Here is a 17,504-nt window from a genome sequence, read left to right on the forward strand (position 1 = left end):
ATTGCAGCTCCTAATTGTGCGTTGCGTGCCATATAGTGAAGCACATGAAAAGCATGCTTCTTCACGGTCACTTAACATGTTCGTTTTGCGGTTACGTGAGGCACTGCATGCATTGGTCTTTATTCTTACAGTAGAGAAGTCATTAATTATAACTTTTTGTGAATTGGGACATTTAAACTTGCTTTTTTTTTATTTTTTTATTCCAATCTAAATTTAGTAGGAGTCGGAGTCGGTGCATTGTTTGCCGACTCCGACTCCAGGTACCCAAATTTCCTCCGACTCCTCGACTCCGACTCCACAGCCCTACTTATAATAAGGGCCCACTTCCAAGGTGAGCATATGCTCTTGGGGGTCCCTGGTGGTGGTCCTTCACATGCACTTCCGGATTGGATGATATTCTGCAAATTTTTATGAAGATTTTGTCTTTGGATGTTGTAGTTTGTGGATCAGATTGCACGTAGCACTTTAAATAATCATGTACTTGATGTTGGGATATATGTTTAATATTGATTGGCACTTTATTTGCACAGATTATTTTGGGCTTGAATTATGATTATGTAATAATCAGGACTTGCATGAATTGAGATATACATATATCTCTATATCTATCTCTCTATCGATCTATCTATCTATCTCTATATATCTATCTATCTCTATATATCGTTTTATATTTTATTAATTGTGATTTTATGCATTTTATTGGTACATTGATCACACAAATTCCTCCCAATGACCACAAGTGTAATCATTCTTCCCATTGATCATCACACTAGTGTATCATGTGTTGTAGATATAGTACAATGTCATTTTGTAGCAGGGGCTCCCTGAGATTCCCTGAGTTATTCCAAGGGTTCCTGTGTTGAAAAGGTTGCCAAAAGCTGCCCTAGAGGCTCCAGCTATATCCACACATGAAGAAGAGAGTTCTGTGTCCTCCAATGTATCCAGTGCAGAAATTACCAACTGTGTCCCTCTGATCTCTGCCGCTTTCGTGTAACTACAACTCCCAGCTTGCCCCGCCGTCATGTATTTTGTCCACTGGATGGTAGGAATGACCAACAAATGGGTAATCATTTTCTGGTTATAACAAAGTGTTCAGTGTACCAGTGCTGTTACCTGTTGAAACAAACCTAATCTTAAATGGGCTACGGCAGATAATGAGGTTGATGCTAATTGTTTTCTGCGATTTAGGGCCATGATATGAAACATATTTTTATTTGTGTCTTCTTCTATTGTCAGCTGCAGAGACATCTGTACAGAGATGCAAATCTGATGATCCTTTGGAAGGAGTTCAGCATCCTGCTTGTCGTATTGTAGTGAGCCCCTCATCTCCTCAGTCTACAGGGTATCGTGTTTTATTACAACTAAACATAACATCTTATAAAAAATATAATGAAATTCATTTACTATGGGAGTAGTGCATGCTCACTTTCAGAGTGAATTTTTACTTTGCAAAGTGTATTTTTATTTAGCTTTGTAAATGAGGTGAAACAAAGGAATAATTCACTTTGCAAACTATGGCCAATTGTGCAAGGAACTTTAAAAAAAAAAAAAGGAATTTTGCTTGCACATGATTGGGTGGTTGACATCAGCACAACTTCATCTCATTCATTAAGCCAAGTGTATTTTCTCGTTGCATAGTGAACTTGCACTTGCCTTGGCAAATAAGGTAAAGTTGTGCTCTCTTCAGTAATATAATTATCGGTGAGCAAATATATATATATATATATATATATATATATAATTAAAAATGTTCCTTGCACATGATTGAGTGTTTTATTGCAAAGTGAATTTTCACTTTTGTTGTATCTCATTCTAAAGTCTAGGCACATTCAAATCTACCTGTGGTTTATTTATTTTTTACACTGAAGCCCATAAAGTATTGCACGTGCGATTAACAGACAGGGGGTACAATGCCAGGATCCTGCAGACTCTCAGGACACTGACTGGCTGTACCTCCAATACAGGCAGGCAGATACTGAACTGCAGGAAGAATCAATGAACTACGAGAGTGCTCACCAGCTACCTCTCAGTTCATTGAGAACTACGAGCCGTTAGCCATGATGGATGATGGTACTTGTCATTCATTCACAGAAATTGTGTCAGTGAGCCCCACCCACTGTGGGGGGGGGAGCGGGGAGAAGAGGAGGCAGGAGCTGGAACATTTTGCATGTTCCTTCCCAAATATGGGTGCAACACGTAGGATGTTTCAAAGGTGAACTTGGCCTTTGAACCAAGACGCTCCATGGCTCGGTGAACTCGTTTTGTATGCATACAACAATGGTGGTTTTAGCAAGACAGGTTTAAGGACATTTTAAAGGAAATTTGTGAGGGCAGAAATACAAAAGATAATCCTTGCTAATACAGGTACAGGCTCAGAGAATTTGATCCTAAACCTACATTCACTACCTAGCAAGACATGGAACAAGTTAGCAGGATAGGCATTTACATGCTTATGTGCGAGTTAGTCACTCATTAAAGTGTTAACAAACCCACAACAGAAAAATCAGTCTGTATATGCAGAATAGCATGCTTGTTATACTCACTGTCGAACCTAAAGGCTTAATCCTCTGCATTGTGTTTTAAAAAGGCAGTTTGATCCTGTCTTCTCTAATCCCCCCTTCTTCTACAGTCCCCTCTTGGGAGAGTGCATGTGATCAGCACAGGGCCAATCTGCACTGTCCAGACAGAGGGTCGGTGGTCCTGCAGTCTCATAGGGATAGTCAGAGTATAATAAAAACTTCTACAAGCTTTACCCAGACACAGATAGAAGTCACAAGACTGCTCTAACTGCTGATGAGAAAAGGTATTTAGCAGTTTATATTTACTAAAACTATTGCATTCCCATGTTCTGTGTACTATGGGAGATCAGATATAGTGAATGCAGGTCCTGGGTTTAGTAGTAAAGCCCAAATTAGTATGACGGTCATACAGTCTGTACCTTAAAAACTTGATAATGATTCTCACAGGATTCTTTCCAGTTCCATTTAAATGTAACTAGATCCTATCATCTCCTAGGGTAGTGATGGTGAATGTTGGCACCCCAGATGTTTTGGTACTACATTTCCCATGATGCTCAACTACACTGCAGAGTGCATGAGCATCATGGGAAATGTAGTTCCAAAACATCTGGGGTGCCAAGGTTCTCCAGCACTGTCCTAGGGAGATCATAACCAGTGTTTTGCTGTGTATGAGAAGTGTGCTAATAACATTCCTCTTTCCCATAACAACCGATAAGGCCTCATGTACACTGGTGCTGGTAAACAGACGTTTAGGAGCAGTTGGGCATTTTTTTCAACTGCTCCTGAACTTTCCTCTGTTATCTTATTGGTAGTTGTGTATAGAGGCTTTTTCTTGAACCCAAAAAAATGCGTTCAGAAGCTGTGTTTAGAGGCAGTTGAAGAGCTAAACGCGTTTCGTTTACAGACGTTTTTCATTTTAACAATCAAAAAAAGTATTTTTTTCAAATGCTTCTAGACGCAAACGCGGCATGTAAATGCGGCTAAACGGACGTTTTTTTTGGCACTGGTTTCTAGCTGTCAAGTTTAAATCGGTCAGGAGAGGTTGAACAACGTTATTGATTGATTTCATGTTTTGGCACCAGTTCCCAAAAAAGGTATTGTGAAATAAATAATTGTTTAGTATTTTTATCTTCTCGCTTTATCTTTGTTTAGGACAGCTGTTGGGCCACACCAGTTTGCTTCCACATCCTTTCCGGATCAGTGCAGTCTGGGTATGCCAGCATGTTGCCTGTCTCCAGGGACTCCGACCCAGGATGAACAGTGGGACAGAGAACCAGCAGTGAGGAAATGCATGCTACATGACCTCCTTCCAGAGGTGGATATGGAACCTCTTACACACTGTTTGAAAGGCTTGAGCTTAACTGGAACTTACAATCAGAAGAAAGCAATGAATGCAAAGTCGCTGAACCATTCTCCAGATGCCTGCCCTGGTTTGGAGCATGACGGAAACAGCCCTTGTCAGCACTGCACCTCTAAGTCAATAAACCCCCCACCTAATCCTGCCCCAGTCACAGCCCAGGTGGCTCCATTACTCAGCTGTTCTAGGTTTCCATCAGTCACCCTTTCCAGATGCACCAAGCCTTCTGAGAACTTGCAACATGACACACCTTTACCATCCATAGATGTTCCTGCATCTAATAATTTCACTTGCACAGCCCAAGATGTGACTTGTAACAAGCCTCTCATTTCAAATCCCCCATTATGTCACAGTAGCCCAGTAACCACTAAACAATCATCTTTAAAGAGAAACTGCTTTAAAAACGCAGACCATCCACCACAAAATTCATCCCTTCCCTTATCTACACCCTGTCCTGAGCACAGTGCTGAGGATGTGTATGACGAAATTATCCCATCCACCAACACAGACACGTTGTATTCTGCACTACAGAGCCCTCTATGTACACATCTCTCAGCGGACTCTCAACCAGAACAAAATATCGATGGGTTAGACTTTGACTTACCCAACAGATCTCCAGAGAGACCTTCAAGCCATAATGGAACAGCAAAGCCTACTAGAGAAGAATATTCCCAGGTTACTTCTACCCCTGTAAGGAATGGATCTTCCTGTTCCTTGGTGCTAAAGTCTGCAAACCACAGCCATGATCTTTTTAGAACGTCCTCCTTTAATAATGGTGAAATTAAAGACGGAAACTTCAGTGGATGCTGTCATCACCAAGATGGCTCCAGACTCTGTAAGAAAGTACTTTTTTTCAATTTTATTTTCCATACAGACATTTGTAGCAAAATTAGCTAGTTTGACTTGATATTTCTACATGTATAATATAAAACGGAGCACCGTTGGTGAGACAAGGTCTCTGCAATATAGGATGCGCAGAAGGGATATACTATACAGACAATTAGAAAGTTATGAAATCGCTGAACATAAATTAAATGAGAGACCTAATCACAGACTGTTGTAGGAATAAGTGAAAAATAATACAGAAAGTCCATTTTTATATAAAATGTGTGTATGTGTAATATATATATATATATATATATATATATATATATATATATATATAATCAGGGTTTGACAAATTTGCTTGGAATCTAGGAGCCAGCTAAAAAAAGTTAGGAGCCAGAAACGCCCCCCGTCCCGCCGAGCTGTGGTATCCTGTTTCTCCGTGCGCCACCACCTCCCCACGATCACTTTGGGCCACGCCGGACGGTAATTGAAGCCGCAGCCTTCTGCAAGCCTATGCTTCCTTCCCCAGGTGCCAGGTCGCTAATTCTAGTCGCAATTGCGACCTGGCGCCCGAGTTTCGTCGAACCCTGATATAATATAGCATTCTTAAAGTATTCAGACCCCATTTCCTTTTTACATTTTGTTATTTTGCAGCCCGATACTATAGTTGATTAAAATAATTGTTCTCACAATCTACACTTGGTACCCCATTAAGACAAAGTGAAGAATCTTAGGAATGTCTCAATTTATTAAAAATAAGAACTCAAATATCACATTGGCATAAGTATTCAGACCCTTTGCAACAACACTTGAAATTTAGTTCACGTGCCTCCCATTTCTTTTAAGGTGTAGAAACATCTCCACAATGATTGCAGTCTACCTGTAAGAAAAACACATACATTGATTGGACATGATTTGGAAAGGCACACACCTCTCTATAAAAGGCCTCACAGCTGACATTGCATACTGTGTCGGAGCAAAAGCTATGAGGTCAAAGGAACTGCCTGTAGAGCTCAGAGACTGGATTATTGCAAGGCATTGATCTAGGGAAGGCTGCTGCTCTAAAGGCTCCCAAGAGCACAGGGGTCTTCATAATTCTCAAATGGAAGAAGTCTCTGAGTGCCAGTTCAAACTACAGCGATGTCCGCCATTAAATGTGATTCTATGTGTGATATACATATTGTAATGGCTGAATTTGCATCGCATTCGGGCCAAGCTTGGACAGGGACCCTTTTTTGGTCCGCAGCAGAATTGGATCGCATGGGTGTGAACACCCATGCGATCCGATTCCTGTCTGAATTTGCAGTTCGCACTGCGATATGCAAACTTATTTGGGGGTGTCATTAACTTTTAATTGACACTCCCAGGAGTTCGCATTGGTCAATGTGAACTGCCGCTGGGAGACATGCGATGCGGGAACCCGCAGTGGATTTGCAGGGTTCCCGCATCTCTGCAGTGTGAACCGTCACTAAAATTTCTAAAATTCTGTTTTTGCTTTGTCATTGTGGGCTACTGAGAGTAGATCAATGAGAAATAAATAATTTGAACAACTATAGTATCAGGCTGCAACATAAACAAAACTGAAAAAAGTGAAAGGGGTCTGAATACTTTATCAATGGGGGGAGGGGGGAAGCAGATTATTTATAATATATATAATTTATATTTCAGGTCTGATAGGGACTCCAATGTAGAATGTTAATACAGCGATCTCCCCATGGAGCTATTGTGTTCTGACAGGGGAGATCAATGTACTAACATCGCATAGTAAGTGCAGCGGCTCCGACCTAGTAGTGTGTACCAGGCTTAAGGGGATAGTGTTTTTTTTTAAAATTATTATTATTATTATAATATATTATATAATATATTATTATTTAAACAAAAGGAATACTGAAGATGTGCCTTTTCCAGTTTGTTTAAAGTAACCTGTAGGTTTAGCAATATCTAATGTGCTATCTTGTTCATGATCTGAGACACCTAGAGATGCCATATTGGTTGGAAACTAGATAATATGAAATGGTGCATTTAGACCACAATATTATATTTAAATGAATCTAGAATCTCAATTTTACTTTTTTTTTTATTACAGATATTCAGTTTGAAGTTCATTCTGTCCGTTCGTCCGGATTACCTTTATTTAATGTTTGGGTAACAAAGGATTTGATGCAGAGCCAGAGAGAAGCAATAGCCAGGGCACAGCTTCTGCTCTCCAGTTTGGCGAGTTCATCACAGTCTTTGCTGGAGCAGTCAGAGCGAAGCCTTGGAGAGGTTGGTGTTAATTCAGTGACCTAGTACTAGTTGCTGTTCTCTCCTACTGGTGATACTCACAGGAATGGGTTTAGTTGGCATGCTGCTGGGTATACAAAGAAAATAGAAAGACATCATTATAGGCCAAGAATTGCAAGCCACATTGAGACTTTAGAAGCTGTGGAAATGTTTCCTAATACCATTCAAACCTAAATTCTACTTGTTCTATTATTTTCAGCTGCAACAGCAGCATAAAAACGTCTGTGTGTGAGCCCACTCCTCCATCCCCTCACACCAATGTGGCTGTTACCGGTAATTTACAAATCCTGGAATACGGAAAGATATACAGTGCAGTATCTGCGTTTCAAAAATTATGCAGCGCAATACCTTATTTCAGAGCACCGCTGTGTGCTCATGTGAACTCCCGCCGCTCTCCTAGCGGCTGACGTTGATGTGTAATCTCAGCCCCTCCCGATGTAGTACTCGGATCGGGAAGGAAAGCATCGGGAGGTCACGTGACCACACTGTGAAAGAAAGAAAGAATTTGACTGAATAATTAAAAAAAAAAAAATCGGATACTGCACAGTATATCTTCCTGTAACATAGGAGATTCCAGGAGCAGTGACTTTACAAACATTTTAATGTACTTTTGTTGCAGAAAAGAAAAAGCTTTCTTTGTATTTTAGAACAAGGCATTACCTCCGCCTCCAGTTTGTTCCATAAATAAGTTCATGAATTCCTAATGTATAGATTTGGAACATTAAAAAAAAAAAAAAGACCCAGAAAGGAGTTCATCGGCTTGGCTCATGAGCACACACCCTGCACCAGCCCTCGTCCTTCAGGAGATTGCTCCCACCCCATCTGTACTGACATGCAGGAAGTAATATTAAAAACAGAAGTATGACCCTAGAAGTCTGTATATACTATACAATCTGCTAGCTTTAATGTAGAAATTGTGCTTTAAGGTGCATTTTGCAAATGTACAAATAAAAAGACAAAAACATAGCTGACTTTTCCCCCCGGTCACACCGGTGAGACTTGTTATGCAATTTGACAGTTCAAATTCCTTTGACGAGTCGCGCCTTATTTGTGCCTATGGAACTGTTCAAATCGGAGTGACTCTGAATGGCACTAATTTAAAAAAAGGTTTCTGCACTATTTTTGGCGATTTCATGTGCAACTTGCATTGACATCTGTGCTTGAAATTACACAGATGTCGGCAAGCTGCACATGAAATTGCACTGACTGACATGTTTAAAATCGCACTGAATGCAGCTTTGAAATTGCGCTACTTCAGTACGAACTGAGGCTTTACTACAAGTATTTTATTTATTATTTCATTTTGTGGAGTAACAGATGTCCTTTTAATTATTATTATTATTATTGTTATTGAAAGGAGTAGAAATTAAAATATCAATGATATTTGCATACATGGCCAACATCTACAGTATAACCTTGTTTGATTTTTTATTTTATTTGTATGTATATATGTATGTATGTAGTTTACTTTAAGGTATATAGGGGGTTAAAGTGATGGCTGTTATATGGCCCTTCATGCACTATCCCTTCCACTGATACTGGGTGCTATTGCTACCAGAAATGGGAAACAAATTCTCCCACTGACACCAATTATGGGGCACTATTCCTCCCACTGACACCAATTATGGGGCACTATTCCTCCCACTGACACCAATTATGGGGCACTATTCCTCCCACTGACACCAATTATGGGGCACTATTCCTCCCACTGACACCAGTGATGGGGCACTATTCCTCCCACTGACACCAATTATGGGGCACTATTCCTCCCACTGGCACCAGTGATGGGGTACTCTTCCTCCCATTGACACCAATGACATAATATTTTTTACTACGACTTTTCACCAAGCCTATGGCATTGTTTACTCCCACCGATACCAGGGAATTTTCTATTCCCACTGGTGACAGCCCAGCCCCCCTAAAGTTTAAAGGCCAGTAAACCGGACCTTTTGTTTTGATGTTTGGAGTCCCCTGTTTTACACCTTGCATTGCTATTATTAAGACCGGGTGTGTGCTGATCATTCCTGCTTTTACATCGCTGTGGTCAAGCAGCCACAGGCAGAATGGAGCAGAGTATTCTATAATCTATGGTGATCCATATGTGTTTCCTTCATCAACATAGATTGGATATTTTGTTTTTATATATTTTTTTTATCTGCAAATTATACAACTGCTTGGTTCAACTCACAGCAGACTTATTACATGTACTCTGTAAAAATAAGCTGTGCAATAAAAATTAATCCTAAAATTACAGTGCTGTTGAAATCAATCAATGGCATCCATATAACCCATACATTTGAAATGATGAATACTACAAAAATATAGTCAATGTTATTAGAAGTGCACCCAGTATCAATTGAACACTGCTGCACCAATCACTGCACACATGTAAATGAAAAGTCCGTTTGAAAATAAATCACAATCGGATCAAAAAATTGAGTGCTTAAAATCCTGTAATTCTTCAAGAAGAAGACCTATGTATTTGAATTCAGAAGTCCCCTATACAAGAATCGGTGCCCTCCAACGAAGAGACACCCAGAAACAGTGCTATGTATCAGATGGAAAAGGAATCCTCCACTTCCAAAATAGCTGCCGCTTACCAGAAGAATAGATCCCAAGAAGAGATCAATATTCAGGGGTGGCTTATACCCCAGCCAGGGTCTCTGTGTAACTCCGTCAGATATCCCCGCTCCTTCAATAGGTGTGTCCTCAGTCTTTATCACGGCATCATGATATACTCATGGCAAGATGAAAAGGAAAGCCAACATAGCGTAACCCAGCATAAAGATTTTATTGAAACAATAAAAGAAATACACTTACAATGTATGAAGATAAAAATCGCATGTGAATATTGTGTAGCCGGCCGGCTCACAGCTCGTTACTTAACCTTGCGTTAACGTTGTGGTGACGTCAGCAAGCTGCTCCTCCCTACGCCATTTCGTCACAAATGACGTCCAGGGGCACCATTTTAAGCACTCAATTTTTTGCTATCCAATTGTGATTTCTTTTCAAACTGACTTTTCATTTACATCTGTGCAGTGATTGGTGCAGCAGTGTTCAATTGATACTGGGTGCATTTCTAATAACATTGACTATTTTTGTAGTATTCATCATTTCAAATGTATGGGTTATATGGATGCCATTGATTTTTTTTTTAACAGCACTGTAATTTTAGGATTAATTTTTATTGTGCAGCTTATTTTTACAGGATCTATTATTTTGTGCGTGTCTCACATTTAAAGCTTCAGCAATCTTTGAACAATATCACAGTCAATCCTTTACTATTAGGATTGTCCTAGTTGAGAGAGCAGTTTTACGCACCTTTTTCTTATTACATGTACTGCTATTCAACAACTTTTTCCCTAAGGAAAAAGTTGGTCAAATTTCGAAATAATTTTTCTTTTCAAAATCAGAAATTTTGTGCGTTTCTTTCAAAAATCGACCATGTATGGGCCTGCCTAAGTAAAGTAGTATCTGTTTGTTGATCTTAAAAGACCTCAAGATTAGATATGTATAATCAAAACCTTGTTATATCTCTCAGCTGATCCGCAGCAGTGCTGAAGCTGGACATTGCACTGAGATCCAGGATCTTCAGACACTGGGGGCCTGTGATGGCGAGTATGACCAACAGTATGAGACGCTCTTCCCTCTTGGAAAAGGAGCTTTTGGCTTTGTATGGTCCGCTAAACACCGAGAGGATGCAAAGGAGGTCAGTTCTTACATGTAGACTTTCCTTATTGATGTTTTGCATTGAGCTGTCTTTTTTTTCTTTGAGTGCAAAAGCATGCAATTCATATAGTTGTCACCAAAAGTAGAAAAGGCACTCACAGAGATAATTGCCCAAGGTCAAGTATGTAATAGGTTGCAGTTGGCATATATGAAATTGAATGACATGCATGCTTGGGCAAGGCTGGTTCATCCACAAGTAAACTAGGCAGAATTCTAAGGCCCAAGGGGTGTCCCAGCCACAACTTTTTTATGTTTTTTTTAGCAAATAGGGGGCATAGCGCATTTGGTAGGATAGCTTTGTAACCAGTTGGTGTCAAATAGGGAGTGGTCATGCCAGTTCAGACAATGCAAACGATACAGGATATCTACATTGATCAAAGGCATTGAGGGGGCAGACCTGCTGCTTAGCCTAGGGCCTCATTCTGCATTATTTTGTCTAAATTAAAAAAATAAATGTACAGTATGACCATACATAGTAATGTGTTTTTATTTTTTTACCAACCTCTTTAAAAATAGGTTGTAGTAAAATTTATTCGAAAAGATCGAGTGCTCGATGACTGTTGGGTGCAGGATCCTGAACTCGGGAGAGTAACGCAGGAGATTTCTATTTTATCCAGGTTACAGCACCCTAATATTATCAGGGTAAGCATATTGTTAACAAATAAGCTTTCATTCTATTTTTGTAATGTCTAGAGCATTAGTAATATGTTATGGTCAATCTCATTTAGTTTATATTTTAGGGCTATGTGCAAAAATATCATACAAAATTGTGTTTTTAGCATAACTCTGTGATGACAGATTAATTTTCTCAATTTTCTATTGGAAGGATCTTAGTAGTAGAAACCGTTTTTATATTGATACATTTTAGAATATTCATCATCATACCCTTTTCTATGTTGCTTTCTAGGTTCTGGGGGTATTTGAGAATGACACGTTCTTTCAGCTAGTGATGGAACTATATGGCGATGCTCTTGACCTCTTTGACTTTATCGACAATCAGCCAAATTTGGATGAACCACTTGCCAGCTATATCTTTCGACAGGTGAGATCACTACGGGCCAGTTCACACCAGATGCAGTTCCGTGCACTTTTTTTCTGCACTAAAAATGCATGCTCAGTTTTTCCATGTATTCCAATGGCTCTAGTTAACACCATGCAGACAGTTTCCGGTGCAAAAACTGACTGCATGATGTGAGCCATTGGAATACGTGGAAAACACTGTGCACACATTTTGTGCAGAAAAAAAGCAAACGGAACTGTGTCTGGTGTGAACTAGCACTTACAGTTTGTGTTTTTAGAAGCCACATGGATAAATGGAAAATACTGTTTATGCAGTTGCCAGTATAACATCCAGTTCTCATGTGTGAACTTGGGAGATAATGAGCACCAGAACATTCTAGGCATAGGGAGTTAGTGTTTGTTTGGCCAAATAAAATAAAGTGTGTGTGTGTGTGTGTGTGTGTGTGTGTGTGTATATATACACACACTTCTCTATGTTTATACCTTTTTAAAAACCTTGCAAGTATATACAAATACTTGTTGATTTGCCAGAGATCTGATAAACCGTTTTAACAGCTCTATACCCATTTTAGGAGTGTGCTTTATTAAAAAGTGGGCTGTTCCCACTTTGAATCTGGCTGTATCCCATATTATACAGCACTGACGATCCCTGTGTAGAGGATGCACCCGTTTTTAAAATACCATGGTGCTCCAGTGGACTGACTAACAGTACTGACAGTCATTTCTAACTGCTCTGAGAAGACCAATAACTGAGTGATCAGCAGTCACCTGACTGCTCAGTTCTGAGTCTTAGAACTAAGGGGGGGCAGCTTTTGCCACGGTGAGCACGGATGTTTCTTTTTATTTTCCATACTCTATACTTTTTCTTTTAATGACCTGTTTGATTAGAGATTCTCTCTTTCTAAAACCTTGTCTTCTCTAGCTGACGATGCATTGTAACCTGGGTTGACTGTTATACTAGCTTGTCAAACTTTAGGGAAATGGATTTGAGTTATAAGAAAAAGATCCAGTTTCTCCCCAAGTGCAACCCCTATCTGTATATTATTTAGAGCTCATGCCAATGGCCCCAAGCTATTGTGTTGACAAGTTAGTATATAACTCCCATCTTCCTGTATAAGTCTCCTGTCAGTGAACATGTGACAGATACCTTGGGTCTGAAATGCTGGGCTGTGTAAGGCCCCGTACACACGAGAGGATCTATCCGCTGGTATTTATCCGCGGATCAGTTCCAGCGGATAGATCCTGTGGTGTGTACGGCCCAGCGGATATTTATCCGCGGATATTTCTCTTTCGTTCATAGACGGACACAGCCTTCATTGACCTTAGGGTTATGCTTCTTCCTACCAGGAGATTTAGGCAGAATTCTACAGCACTTAAGGTGTTAAAAACTTTCCTTCATGCTGCTCCTCCCAGGGGGCGTGGCTCCCCCAGGCATAACCCACACCCTGCTTTAGCAGCCTCAGTTTGTTTTCTGCCTAACGACAGGAGGTCAAGGCTATCTCTGGAGTTCCTGGACTCTGGAGTTTTTTTCTGGCGATTTTTTTCTCGCTTTTTTTATTATTTTGTTCCTGCATTTTTGAATCCTGCGATTCTTCTATCAACAGCCGACTGGGTGACAGGCTGGGTCCTCGACCCTTGTAGTCCCCCCATGTTCGGCCTTCGAGCGTGTGCCGGCCCTCAGCTCAGCTTTGGGACGTCCACGACAGGCCCCATTGCTCCAGGGGCGGCCGGGGAACTTTGGTTCTAGGGCACACATATGACCGGTCTCTATGGCTTTGTCACAGTGTGTCTGGCCGACAGCCATGCCGTTTACGGACGTTGGTTCTGTCTGGGATACCTCCAGCCGGGTAGTCGCAGGACAGGTAAGTAGTGGCCCCTTACTCAGGTAAGTGGTCTGGCTGGTGGTTTCCCTGGGGAGGTCGACTGAGGGTCCGCCCTGCTTTCCTCTCTCCCCTTCCTCTCCCTCCTTCCCCTGACTGGGTAGTGGCTGTGAAGGGGGGCCTCCTGGGTTTTCTTTGTTACCACCGGGGCCCGTGTGTTGTTAGGGGGACTGTGTTGTTACTCTGGGGGGTGCTGCTGTGTGCTGCTGTGTTCTATGAGGTAATTTTTACCTCAGACAGTGGCCGTCTTGGAAATCTCCTTGGTAACGCTGTGATTCTTTTCTGAGGTAACAGACAAAGCAGTCAGGGCTGCTGTGTTCTATGAGGTAATTTTTACCTCAGACAGCGGCCGTCTTGGAAATCTCCTTGGTAACGCTGTGATTCTTTTCTGAGGTAACAGACAAAGCAGTCAGTGCTGCTGTGTTCTATGAGGTAATTTTTACCTCAGACAGCGGCCGTCTTGGAAATCTCCTTGGTAACGCTGTGATTCTTTTCTGAGGTAACAAAGCAGTCAGTGCTGCTGTGTTCTATGAGGTAATTTTTACCTCAGACAGCGGCCGTCTTGGAAATCTCCTTGGTAACGATGTGATTCTTCCCTGAGATGACTCGGCACAGCCTCTGGTCAGTTTTAGTGCTGTTACAGTTTTAGTGCTGTGAATCTTCCATGAGGTGAATACACATCACAGTCAGCACACCTGAGGTTTTTTCAGCTCCCTCTGCAGCTGGGTGGGGTGGTGAATACCGGGGGCCCCCATGCTCTGCAATAGCAGCAAGGAGGTGACCAGTGGGGTTTTTTTGTCCTGCCTTGCAGGGTGGGTGACTCAGCGCTGACACTATGGAACTCAAGCTATGCCTGAGTTAACCCTTAACGCCCCTCCCCCTGCCACATCTGTTATGTTGGCTGTCCTGGGTTTCTTGCCAGGTTTGAAGCAGCTAGTGCCCGGATGGGGGGTAAAAAAGCGCCCCCTCCCTGAAGCCTGCTTCTGGGGATGACACAGAATCGCTGTTTTTTTCTGGTTCTGTTATGTCAGAGGCAGCGGGTTTTAACCCTTATGGATAGTGAGGATGACTCTGCTGCAGTCAGTTGCTGGCAAGAATTTGTTGGAGCTCTTGTTTCTGCGGTGCGTGAGGCTCTAAAAATTGAGGATGTGGCGGAGACACCTCCGTGTCAGTACCAGCAGACTACCACGCATCGCTGAAGTGTTTCCTTGTGTTCCTTATTTGGACTATATGTTATACAAGGAATGGGATGCACCGCAAAAAGTTTGTCAAAAAAACTTTGCAACCCGTTACCCCCTTGAGGGGGGCTTTAAAAAAAAAAAAAAAAAAAAAAAAAAAAGTAGGTCTCTCCTCCGCCAGTGGACCCCCTGTGTCCAGACTGCGCAAGGCCACCACATTGCCTGTGGAAGGGGCTCCTGCATTTCAGGATCCCGCTGATAGGAGAGTGGAGGCCGTGGCCCGCTCCCTATTCACGGTGGTGGGTTCGGCGGTGAGGCCGGCTCTATCCGGGGCCCTGGCAGGCCCCGACTAAAAGGGCGAAGCTCCTGCTGCAGGAGCTGGAAGAAGGACCTCTAAGGTGGCCTTGGTGATCACCGTTAAGGGTGAACGGTCCTTTTGGGTCTTCCCTGACTGGCATCATTGAGGATGCCACAGGTGGTAAGCGCATGCTGTTCCCACGGTTTGGGAAGGGCTAGGGACCTCGCCCTGTGCAAGGACCCTCCTTGCCTACCTCCGAGCGTTTTTTCGCTCGCCCTGTGCGGTGGGGGTAGGTCTACATGGTGCTTGAATCCCCGCTGCGGGGTAGCAGCGCACCGGATACCGCATGCCTAACAAGTCTGCGGACATACCTGCTTCCGCCTGAAGGTCTGCTCCCGCCCGTGTCTCGGGTGGGAGACTGGCTTCGCATTGCGAAGTGTTTTCCTTGGGGTACAAGATTGAGTTTCTCTCTTGTCTGCAAAACAGGTTTTTTCCCTCCGGCTTCTGGCCTCCTCCGGTTCGCCGGTTGACTCCGTCAGGGGCTGTCCAGGATCTTCTGGTCAGGGGAGTGATTGTGCCAGTTCCCTCGTTGGAACGGTCTCGGGGTTTTACTCCATTCCGTTTGTGTCCCCATGGAGGATGGGGCCCGGTCGATCCTGGGCCTCAAGTCCCTCGTTTTGTTTTGTCAGGTTTTTCTGGCATCCTTGGATGTCATGAACGTGTACCTGCATATCCTCAAACCATCAGAGATTCTGTGCTTTGCGGTCGGGGGGGACCATTTTCAATGGTGTCCTTCCCATTCGGCGGGTTTTCGCCAAGGTGCTCGTACCGATACTGGCCCGGCTGTGACAGCGGGGGTTTGTTATCATGGGATGTCTGGACGACATTCTCCTACGAGCTTCTTCGAGCTCTGCATTGGTGGAGCCGTGTCTATCACGTGTCAGGCTCTCCGAGTGTTCGGCTGGTTTCTGGATTGTCCTGAAATCAGGGTTGATTCCGTCTCAGGGATACCTGAGACTGGTCCTGGTTTCCTCCGGGGCGGGAGTGTTTTTCTCCTAGCGGAAAAACTTCAGACTCTGCTATCTGCTGTGCAGCAGTTGCCGACCCAGAAGCGGTCATCTCTGCGATTCTGCAGGAAGGTTCTGGGTCAGTTGGTAGCCTCTTTCGAGGCGGTTCCGTATGCCCAATTCCACGCCAGGGTACTACGGAGGGAACTGCTGTCACGATGGGACTAGCTTCCGTCATCTCTGGATTACCAGATTCAGTTGAGTCATCTGATCATGTCTCCCCTGGTATGGTGGCTGGCGTTTCCGGTGCTTCGGGCCGGAAAGTCATTTTTCTGCAGGCCACTGGACAGTGGTCACGACGGATGCCAGCCTCTCCGGTTGGGGAGGGGCGCTTGGGGCACCCAGTCAGCCCAGGGGCACTGGACTCAGGTGGAGTCCTGCCTACTGATCAACGTTCTGGAGCTCCGAGCAATCAAGCTTTGCCTTACCAGGTGGTCCCTGGATCTACAGGGCCGACCGGTCAGGATCCTGTCCGATAACACCACGTCCGTGGCGTAGGTTGATCATCAGGGAGGCACACGGAGTTCTGTTGCAGCGACGGGGGTCGCGCGCATCCTTTCGGTGGGCCGAAGGGTCCGTTCCGGCTCTATCGGCCGGGTACATTCCGGGAATACGGAATTGGCTAGCCGACTACCTAAGTCGCACTGCACTGGGCCAAGGAGAGTGGTCTCTCCACCCGCAGGTGTTTCGGGGTCTGTGCCGAAAGTGGGGCACTCCGGACGTGGACCTTCTAGCGTCCCGTCTCTATATCGGTAGGTGCCACGGTTCGTGGCCAGGTTTAAGGACCCGTGGGCGGACGCGTCAGGCGCGTTGGTGGCTCCTTGGGGTCGCTGTCGCCTACTTTACACCTTCCCTCCTCGGAAGCTTCTTCCTCGCCTGCTGCGCAGAGTAGAAGCTGTAGGGATTCTATCGGTCCTGATTGCCCCAGATTGGCCGCGTCGCTTCTGGTACGTGGACCAGGTGCGTCTGCTGGCAGACGCCCCCTAGCGTCTTCCCCTGGGAATTGATTTTCTGTTACAGGGTCCAATCTTCCACCCTGTTTCACAGCCACCGGCCTTAGCGGCGTGGCTGTTGAGAGCCAGGGGCTTAAGGACCGAGGCCTATTGGGCTCGGTGGTCTCTACCGTGCTGCCTGCACAGAGGTCTACCTCACGTAGGTTTTTTTCCTCATACATGGAAGGCCTACTTCTCTGTGTGTGGGGAGATGAACTGGCACTCTTGTACATGCGTTGTGTACAGGATTCTGCTGTCTTTGCAGCAGGGAGTGGTTCAGGCTCTCGCCTTACGTACGGTTAGGAGCCAGATTTCTGCTCTGGCTGTTTTTTACTTGCAGCGACCCTTGGCAT

General features: G+C 43.8%; 2 protein-coding genes across 4 annotated transcripts in view; both read left to right on the top strand.

Moving 5' to 3' along the window:
• Positions 1-17,504, top strand: part of MTERF4 (mitochondrial transcription termination factor 4) — a 213,685-nt gene that overhangs the window by 130,715 nt on the left and 65,466 nt on the right. The window lies entirely within an intron of this gene.
• Positions 1-17,504, top strand: part of PASK (PAS domain containing serine/threonine kinase) — a 101,691-nt gene that overhangs the window by 58,339 nt on the left and 25,848 nt on the right. For all 3 annotated transcript variants that reach the window (XM_040348900.1, XM_040348901.1, XM_040348899.1), the window contains exons 9-14: positions 1,237-1,342; positions 3,672-4,711; positions 6,791-6,969; positions 10,529-10,696; positions 11,233-11,358; positions 11,624-11,758. In XM_040348900.1, coding sequence (XP_040204834.1) covers positions 1,237-1,342; positions 3,672-4,711; positions 6,791-6,969; positions 10,529-10,696; positions 11,233-11,358; positions 11,624-11,758 — 1,754 coding nt within the window. The remainder of the gene's footprint in view (positions 1-1,236; positions 1,343-3,671; positions 4,712-6,790; positions 6,970-10,528; positions 10,697-11,232; positions 11,359-11,623; positions 11,759-17,504) is intronic.

This window comes from Rana temporaria, chromosome 4, assembly GCF_905171775.1.
Source record: "Rana temporaria chromosome 4, aRanTem1.1, whole genome shotgun sequence".
NCBI classification, from domain to species: domain Eukaryota; kingdom Metazoa; phylum Chordata; class Amphibia; order Anura; family Ranidae; genus Rana; species Rana temporaria.